The sequence below is a fragment of the Hirundo rustica genome, chromosome 9 (assembly GCF_015227805.2).
Source record: "Hirundo rustica isolate bHirRus1 chromosome 9, bHirRus1.pri.v3, whole genome shotgun sequence".
Classification (NCBI taxonomy): Eukaryota; Metazoa; Chordata; class Aves; order Passeriformes; family Hirundinidae; genus Hirundo; species Hirundo rustica.
This window is the reverse complement of record NC_053458.1, coordinates 30,896,450-30,905,824: the sequence shown is the minus strand read 5'-3', so window position 1 is coordinate 30,905,824 and position 9,375 is coordinate 30,896,450. Positions and strand designations below refer to the sequence as shown.

The window sequence follows — 9,375 nt, the reverse complement described above, 5'->3', positions numbered from 1 at the left end:
TTTGCAGTTCAAGAGTCATTTATTTTTGGTTTTTAAAAAAATTGCGCAAAATTTGTTTTGTTTTTGCTCCCTGTTGCATGGACTTGTTCAGGGGAATTGAAGGTTGATACTGAAATGCAGTTGTGGGAGGCAGGGCTGGGGTGTCTGGAGAGCAGGGACCATGCAGTGGAGTTTCTGTACTGTGCATCTCTGCCCCCTTGGTAATGTGGGTGCTGCAGGGTTGCTACTGTCCAGCTGGTGGGTAACAGGCTCTAGTGCACCTCAGCTGTTGCTGCTCTTTTGCCTTTTCCTCCAGAAGCAGCCGATTCAGTGCGTTCTTTGGCTCTAACAATAGACACCAATAGACAGCCCCCGTGCTTTAGGGAGTGCAGAGGCTCAGACCTTCCACTGGTTGGATGGATCAGGACAGGGCTGTTTCCTGGTCCCTCCCTGTCCAGCCCAGGGGTGGTTTGAATGATGATTTTTGGGGAGCTCTTGAAATTCAGACCTAGCTCTGAACTCCCCAAAGCCTGCATCTGGAGATGTATGCGATACAATGCTGACGTTTTCCTGGCAGTTCTCTGGTAGGAATTGGTTGCCCTCACCTGGAGTTACTTGCAATGCTTTCTGAAGAAAAGCCTCCTGCAGGAAGGCCTGCAAAGCCTGGCACCTCCACACCAGGTGGGCTGTACTCTGACGGTGCTCGCTGCCTCCCTGCCCCTGCTTGTCTGGCTGAACCTCTGGCCTCCCATCGTGTTTCCCTTTACTCTACTGTTTTTTGATTCCTCCAGGCAGCACCACCCTGCCTCCAGGGCTGCTCATGCCTCTGGATCACAGCACCTGCATGAGCTCCTCTGGCCACCTGGTGAGTGTGGAGGCAGGAGGGCTGAGAGAAGTACTTGGATAGGGAAAGGAGGGAAGGAAGAAGGAATAATACGAGTGCAGTGCTAGTTCTCTAGGATCTTGGTTAGGCTGAGAGCTTGGGACAGAGATCAGAGCTATTTCTGCGTTTCCATGTGGTAGATCCTAATTTTTACACCATTTTATGTTGTTCCTGTTTTGGAGCAGAAGGGAGTCACTAATTTCAATGGTGACAAAGCAGTCTGGGAAATAAGGCACATATGGGGTCAGTTTAAAGGGCTGTGTGAGGAGGAGCCCAGCCTCATGGCTGTTCCCAGCACAGCTGCAGGCAGCCAAACCCTGTGACATGATGTGACCATCACAGCCCTGCCTGCATCAGACAGGACAAGCTGTGCTGGCACCGGGTGGCACAAGCAGCTGCTTCCAGCCAGTGGCTTTGTCCTCCAAGTGAGGGCAAGGTGGCATCACCCTTGCCTGGGCTGGAAGCAGCTGTGTCCAGCAGCTCTGTTCAGGCTTGCCCATGTGGGTTTTGCTGCTTGTTCTGGCTCTGGCTGGCAGCTCTGGTCTGCTTTAGCAGCTTAAGAACTGGAAGAAAGTGTACAGACAGCAACACCCAGATGTGATGAGGCTTCTCTTCACAGAGCCTGGTGGAGGAGAGACTGGGGAGCAAAGGAGACTCCCAGCTCAAGGGACCTAGGATGGGAAACAAGCCAGGTGGGAAACAGAGCAGGGATGAGGGCTGTGTGTGGTGCTGTTAGCTGCTGTGCACACCTGAACCGTCTTTCCAAGGAAAGTGAGGATGGAGAGAGGTGCACAGTCTGGCTGTACAACGTATCCCTGTGTAAGGGATGACTGTGCACATGGAATTTACTTTGCTTCTACAGCACATTCAAAATCCCAGAGCTGGTCAGCCTGACAACCATACAGAAACCTCCAGTGCAGCACGAAGAGCTGGCATCAGCTGAGGCAGCACGTGCTCATGGGTCTGTACATGTCTGACACATGGCACAAGGGCTGCAGGGAGAGGTGATGGCTGAGTGTGCCAGAAAAACATGTCTGCTGCTTCAGTACTGCTCCATGTGTCTGGCCCCGCTCCAGAGGGGCCTTTGGTCCTGCTCTTCTTTAGTAGTCATTCAATAAATAACTCTAATGCCCATAGCAAAGCTTTTACACAGCCTCAGGTTGTGTTTCTGCTCTTGCAGTAGCATGGTGGGTTCTTTAATGGCAAGTTTGTATAAAACAGTCTTTCAAGAAAGGTGTTTTCTTAAGTGCTGGTGCAAAAGGGCTGGTTTGGCAGCCTCCTCCCTCCTTCCTTCCTCTAGCCGAGGTGGCAAGAAGTCCTTCTGCTGTGCTGTCTTAGGATGGTGTCTGAGGTCTCAAAGGTTGGGCTGAGGGCATCTAGCTTCAGGTGCTTGCAAGTGACTTTGCTTTGGTGGCCTGGGAGATGGCACATCTTTGAGCCGTGGGGTAACTCAGCTTTCTTTGTGTCTCCAAAGCGAGTTGGGTTAGGACGGAGCCTAGACAGTGAAGCTGTCCATGGCAGGGCAAGCAAACAAGGTGTGTCTGCTTCACTCGCAGCTGTCTGTGTTGTGCAGGGGAGCGTGCAGGTGCCTTGGCGTTTGGGTGGATGTTGTCCTGCGCGCCCTTGTCTGCGGCACGGCGCGCGTGCTTGCAGGCGAGCGCAAAGGGAGAGCCTCGCACCCCGTTCGCTGTGCCGGCCCCGCGTGCGTGCACTGTGCTCGTGGCAGGAGGTGCGTAGGACCTGGTGGCATGTCACCGTGTGCGCTCACCTGTCCTTTGCAGGGGTCTCTGCCCCGGGGCACGCTGCCATGGTGGGGGAGAAGAGACTTGCACAACCTGTGTCCGGCCGCCTTGTTTTCTGTTGGCCCCTCAACACGCTGGGCTCGGCCTGTGTCGAAAGTCACCATAAAGTGGCAGCAGCTTTGGTATCTCCTCGCCCCACCTGGTGCACGGGTGAAAGGGATGGTGGCATCTCAGAGGAGAGGACCCGAACACCCTCCTGTCTGCTAGATGGGCAAGGAGGGTCTCTTGTCCAGCAAGAGCAGCTTGGGCTGAGCTGAGATCCACAGGTCCTCTTCATCATGCTTCTTCTTCTTCTTCTTTTTCTTCTTGTTCCTCTCGGCATGCAGCTGCCCATTGCTGCTGGGGCCACCTTTCCTCGTGCTTTCTCTCCTCCGTCTGCAGAAGCAGCAGTGGCAGCAGATAAAAATGAAGGCGATGAGGACAACCAAGGGTAGACCCAAGAGCACGGCCAGGCACACGGTGTTGAAGATGCCTTCCTCATGCTTGGTACGGATGAGCTCCAAGATGGAATTAAAGAAAGAGCTGATCTTCTGCTGCATGTCAGCTCCTGAGTAGGCTGCCTGTGCTGCTCCCACTGCTCAAAAGGCACTTTGAGATATGCTCAGCTACTGTAAGCAGCTAGTGGTCTCCACAAGAGTCCTTGGATGGTGCCTGCAGAGACAAGAAACAACATGGATGAGGTGCCTGCTCCCTCAGCAGTTTTCTTCATGGAGCTGCCAGAGCAGCCTAAGCCTCAGCAAGGTAAGATGTCTCCTGCCCTGGAGGGGCCTGGAGCTGTGGGGGATGGACTGTGCTGCCTGCTGTGTCTCTTCGGATGTCTTCATCTGAGAAACACAGCCTCCTATCTCCTGGGGTTTGTTCTTGATTGTGGGGATGGGTGAGGAGGGTCTTGGGCATCCCTACTTGCCTAGGAATTTAGCCAAGCACAAATCCTGCCCCTTTGGATTTACACAACAGCCCTGGCTGAGCAAACACAGCATGGAGCTCTTCTTAGCCCTTTGTAGGGCTTGTTTCATAGCAGATGGAGTATGGTCTGCAGGAGAAGCTTTCCTGTCTAGGAAGGACTTGCCTGATCTAGGCCAGTGACCTGGAGTTGTAGAGACACAGTACTGCCACAGGAGCCAGGACACCACATCACAGATCCCTCCTTATTCCCAATCCTGGGATGGGGTATCTTTGGCCAGACTGTTTCTCAGGGCCCGTGATCTGGGATGAGCAGCACAGAGGTAGGGTCTGTTCTTGCTGCCCCTGCACCCCAGGCACTGCCAGCAGGTTTGGTGTGGGTTTACACCTGTATTTTTGATGAGGACTGTGGTCAGTAGGACTCTCAGGCGATGCTCAGCTGGGAGAGCCCAGTGAGCAGCCCTGCACCCAGAGCTGCTTCCATGTGCCCAGGGCTGGCCGCAAAGGCACCAGCAGGGGAGGACAAGGGTTGGCTGGGGTGGAGGAGTTGCTGCTGCTGTGCCTCACCTGGGAATTGCTCCAAGGGTTTGGGCAGGGCTGAGAAGCATTTCTGTGGCTTGACGTAAGGTTTTCCTCTTCCCTCAGGGAGGGAGAGGTGCTGCTGAGTGCCAGGGCTCTCAGGGAAGCCCTCCTGCAGGGGCAGGGCGCTGCTGCCACTGCTCACATCTTTCTTCCTCTCCTGTGGCCAGGCAAAGCATCTGAGTAGAGCAGGGGCCTCTGTGCTGTGAGGTTGCAGTTGTGGTTCAGCACAGGGGTCACTGAATTAGGGGCTGTACAGATGAAGGGCTGGCAGGGGCAGTGTCAGGCTCCCCATTTCACCCTTGCTCAGCATTGGAGAGCTGTGTCTTTGCCACTCTTTGGGATGCAAGCCCTGCTGCTTCCTGAGGGAATGCTTAAAAACCCCATGTGCCCAGGAGGGGAAACTGAGGCACAGTGAAAGGAAAACCAACACTTCCATGTAACAAAAACTTGAGAGGTACAGCCTGAACACCAAAGGTGTCCTAGAGGGGTTGCTCCACTTGTCCCCTGTGACACCGACTCCTTATCTTTCCTTCTGGCAGCTCTCACAGAGCTCAGGGACCTTGAGGGAGGGACAGGAAGGGGACCCAGGCTGGTTTCAGCTGAATCCTCCTTGTCTACAGCACTGCCCTTCCTTGCTCTGCATCTCATTTATTCCTTGTTTGGCACCTGCTAAGGGATGCTCTCTTGTATGGAGTGTTTTAGGATCCTCCAGCTAGCACCACTGTGCTTTCTCCTGCCTTGCTGTGTCATTACACCCCACTCCTAAAGGAAGATCAAGCCACCAGCCTCCCCCAAAAAAGCAGCCACGGGTCCCACCCAGCCCTGACCACCGCCCTGCCCTAACCACAGCTCTCGTGGTGCTGCTTGGGCAGGAACTCCTGGGCAGCCCCCCAAAAAAGCATCTCCCAAGGGAAAACCTGCCTTCCAAAATGCTGTCCTGGGACCTACAAAACTGTACAGGGTCTTGTTTCACTGGTCTCCCCTGGCTGCTGGCTTTCAGACCTGGCTGTCAGGACATCAGGAACTGAATCCCTCAGCACAGATGCCAAGCTCTCAATTTAGGATTGCACAAGTGCTCAGATTCTGTTAAAAATAAGGGCTTTATCCATGTCCCTCAGAAACAACTGACCACTGTGGATTTATTGTTTCAATTTGCATGAGCACACAGCTGAGTTGGCCCCAATTAGCTGGTTGTTTCTCTCTTGAACATGAATTTCTCTGGATGCCTTTCTACAAAATTCTCATTTGAGAGCTACCAAATGAATGCAGTACTTTGGGAGGTGGTTTTGGCTTTGGCTGGAAGAAGTTTATTATTATTATTATTACTATTATTATTATTACTGGATTTCTGTCCAGTCTCCTGCATCAAAACTGGCCGTTCCTCACATTGCCTCATTCTACTACTCAACAGAGGACAGAAATATCATCAGCATCTCCACCTGAGAAATCACAGGCTACTCAGAGACTCAAATCCCATACAACCTCTTCCTACCCCCTGCCCGGAGCCAACTGGAAGCATCCCAGATGTGCTTTTGCTCACAGGGGAGATAAATGAGTGCCACTTCTTAAAGCCTGCTCCATGTCCTGACCTTCATCTTCACCTAGGTTTTTTTGGGTTTTGTGGTTTTTTTTTTTTTTTTAGGCAGCTGTAGTAAAGGTTACACTGCAAATTAAATAAACAGAGAAGCTTTTCCTCAGTGTAATCATCCATGTGGTGCAGGTTTGCCATTTATCCCTAAGTATCCTGACAGCTCATTATCCAGGCAGGAATACAGGACGCCTATGATACACTTGACTCCAAAAAAAAAGTAAAATACCCAAACAACCCCCAAGCAACAACTGCCTTAATTTCAGACAAAACAGGATGTACAGTTTTATTCCTGCACTGAACTGCTTTATATTTACTGCCTCTAAACTTCAGGGTAAGGAAGGAGGGCTGGAACTTCCTTTTAAACTTGTAATTAATTGTTTGCAGAGGAAAAAAGAACAGGGAGGGGGAAAAAAAAAAAAAAAGCAAAGCCCTTTGAAATGTTTCCACTTTAAACTGGAGCTGAATACACTGCAGAGGCCCTGGCTGATTGTCACAGGGAAGTGTCCAGCTGGGGATGTGTGGCCACCCCGGGCAAGCTGAATGTGCATCCCTTGGAAGGGGAAGGTGGAGGTATCTGCCCCTACCCTGACCAAGCAGCACCCAAAGCCCAGGGCCAGCTTCCAGCATGGCCATGCAGCTGGTTTTCAAATGCCTTTTCTTTCTGGTGTGTGCACTGCCTTTTGTTTTTGTAGATGAAGGGATGTCTGTGTGCTAAATAATGGGTTTCTTCAGTTTCATATTAAAAAAAATGGAGGGGAGGGGAAAGTAGAAAAACCGATGTGTTCGGAGGTGGCAACTCCAAGGGCAGAGGGGTTACCCAAGGCCACCCACTGCCAGCTGAAAACCGGAGTGCACCATGAGGAGCTGCATTTAGGAAAATCCATGCTGTTGCTCAGTTTGGTGTGACATCTCCCCTTAGAGAGGAGATGAACATGGAGAGCTGCTTACATGCTGTGGTCCGGGATGGGTGTGAAGCGCTTGCTGCAAGCATGTGGAGCTGCCATTGCGAGGTCAGCTGTTTTCTGGGCCAAGATATAGGACCTAAAAACAGGGCCAGGGAGGTGCTGGGAGACAGGGCTGTGTCTCAGGGAGGGCTGTGAAGCATCCTGCTAAATGAGCTCTTTGTTTTTGGGCAGCTGGTGCTGGCAGAGCCAGGGGAAAGCTGACATGGACGGATGGAAAGTCGCCTGGGAACTCCTGTGGCCAGGGATGGAAGGCTCCAACTGATGGCAGCTCTGCACGGCGGGGCTTTACGCCGCTTGTGTAAGTTTTAATCGACATTGCGCATCCAACATAAAGTTCTTCAACCCAGCCTGGCTTCGAAAGAGCCGGTTTGCAAGGGTGGAGAGCATCTGCCACTCCTCTGGAGTTACGGGAGGCCGTGGGTGGAAAACAAGGTCCTTTTGAGGGACGGCTTGCAATGACACCACTAACCGTTGGCATGCAGGGCTTGCCTGGCTGAGCTGGAGGGGTAAAGGCTGCCAGCCTGTGTGTGGGGAAACCAAAACAGAGGGGGTTGCCTTGGCAATGCTGGCTTGTCCACATCCTGTGCGCTGCAGAGCAACCGCAGCCACTGGGGATGGAGGTAAGAGTTTGCAGAAAAGCTGCAGTGTACTGGGAACAGCTATGCTGTGTCACTGTGGCAGAGGGGAGAGAGCTGGAGGTCATTTTGCTGGTTAAGTTCTCTAGGCCCAACCCTCAACAGGCTCTTACGTCTTCATGAAGTTCCCTCCAACCTAACACAAAGCTCAGCCTGCTCCTCTCAGCTGAGATGTCGCCTGACTCAGGCAGGAGCGGGGCTGCTCTAAGGTGCTCCCTGCATGCACAGTGAGAGCAGCAGCAGCTCTGGGGGCAGCTGACCTGTGGGGTGTGCCCCAAGTATTTCTGGATTATTTCAACACTCCTGTGCTCTGTGGCCAGCCGCAACTCGGGACTTGTGGAGGTGACATGGAATCAACTGATCTACAGCCACCCCCATTTCCTTAACGCAGATGAGACCACACTTCGTGCAGTTGATGCTAAGGAGTGCAAAGCAGGAATCACATTATTAAACAACCATTTCCGTCTGTTACTGGCTTTATGTCAGCTTTATACCACCCTTTTACCAACTTTCCATTGCAGTGACAGCTCTGGTTCAGGCTGTTTTTTGTTACAGCCTGGGAGCTCCCTCATCCACCCAGCACAGACACAGCTGTGCTGTCACACGAGTTCGCACCTATTTTCCCTGCTTGCACCTGCAGACTTAAAGGAAAACTGGATGAAACCTGACACCGAGGGTGAACAGTTTCCTTAGCAGGGATTGCACGTTGCTGTTTCGGAAATGGTGACTAAGAAGGGTTTTGCCGCCGGTCTCCCACAACTCGCAGCAGGCTACAGCGACCTTCCTCAATCGTAAAAGACAAACATCAAAAGCCACCACCCAGCAAACACGACTAGCTGAAAGTTTCATCTCATTCCCACCACCATCAAATCTTCCTGCCAGAAGCCACGCGTAAATGCCTTCATTCCTAAAGGGAATGATTTGGAAAACTACTGATATGGATGTTGGATAAGAGGGTTAAAGTGAAACTATTTTGCAAGCTGCTGCCTGGAGCCCACTCGTCATCACCGTCTGCACACGCGCGGCCGCCGTCGGCCCCGGGATCACCGAGACTGCGGCCAAAAAATCAGTTTTGAGTTTAGGGTGAGCGCCACTGTCATCCCTGGAACGCCCTGGGAGCTCCTCAAAGCCCTCCTGGGCTCCTCCAAACTACGGTACGGCAGTGGTGCCTCTCCGGGCGGGCAGCAGCCCCCAGCCGTGGCCCTCCCTGGTTTTGGTTACAAGAGGCTCAGGGGGCTGCCAGAGATGCTGCGGATGCCTCATCCCTGGAAGCGTTCAGGGTCAAGTCGGACGGCGCTTGGAACAACCTGGTCTAGCGTGCGGTGTGCCTGCCCATGGCAAGGGGTCCTTAAAGTCCCTTCCAGTCAAACCGCTCTAGGATTCTGCGGTGCTCAAAACGCGTGGGTGCAGCTCGGGTGCCCCAAATCCCCGGTGCCAGACAGACTGCCCCAGACACACGTCCCCTGAGAGCTGCTTGCTGCTCATCGCTCTTTCCCCAGTGTACTGTTCTCACCCCCTCCCCCGCGGGCTGCGCGAAGCAGATGATGTGGCCTTAAAAAAAAAAAAAAAAAAAAAAAAAAATATATATATATATATATATAAAAGGCGAGAAAAGCCCTGGATTTGAGTACCACAGCCCCGAAGATAACACCTAGGATCTCCCTCCCGGGTACTCCCCGGACCCTCGACCTACCTCTGCGCCGCGGCCCCGTCCCGCCCGCCGGTCCCGGCAGCGCCGCGCGGCCGGGGAAATGGGGCCGCCCCGTCCCGCCCGCCTCCGCCCCCGGCCCGGCCCGGCCCCGCCTGGGGCTGCCCCGCACCCTGCGACCGAACCCCAAACTGCGGCGGGGACGCGCACACTGTGCGGCGCGGGCCGGGCTGCGAGACAGGCGGGGACGGGGCACAAACCGGCCCCGAACCTGCCGTGGGGAAGAGGGAGCGAGCCGAGTGTTTGGCTCGCCGGGCTTTGGTGCAGCCTAGGTTTTCCCAGAAGCGTTTTTGGGAGACAGCAGGGAGGACTGCGGGGTGGTGGTGC

At 53.5% G+C, this 9,375-nt stretch overlaps 1 protein-coding gene across 2 annotated transcripts; it reads right to left on the bottom strand.

The window, feature by feature from the left end:
• On the bottom strand, positions 1 to 9,075 carry KIAA0040 (KIAA0040 ortholog). 2 transcript variants are annotated; one of them, XM_040073653.1, is made up of 2 exons: positions 9,034 to 9,075; positions 1 to 3,315 (listed from the first exon to the last, which is right to left on the bottom strand). In XM_040073653.1, the coding sequence occupies exon 2, from the start codon at positions 3,201 to 3,203 to the stop codon at positions 2,868 to 2,870; it is 336 nt and encodes a 111-aa protein (XP_039929587.1). In that variant the 5' UTR covers positions 3,204 to 3,315; positions 9,034 to 9,075; the 3' UTR covers positions 1 to 2,867. The 2 variants fall into 2 exon arrangements, with proteins under 2 accessions (XP_039929587.1, XP_039929588.1); XM_040073654.2 differs by lacking the exon at positions 9,034 to 9,075 and adding an exon at positions 4,135 to 4,241.
• Between the last annotated feature and the right edge of the window lie 300 nt (positions 9,076 to 9,375).

Bases quoted from the DNA above. Each gene is read 5' to 3' on its own strand.
- KIAA0040 (XM_040073653.1), bottom strand. From the start codon at position 3,203: ATGCAGCAGAAGATCAGCTCTTTCTTTAATTCCATCTTGGAGCTCATC.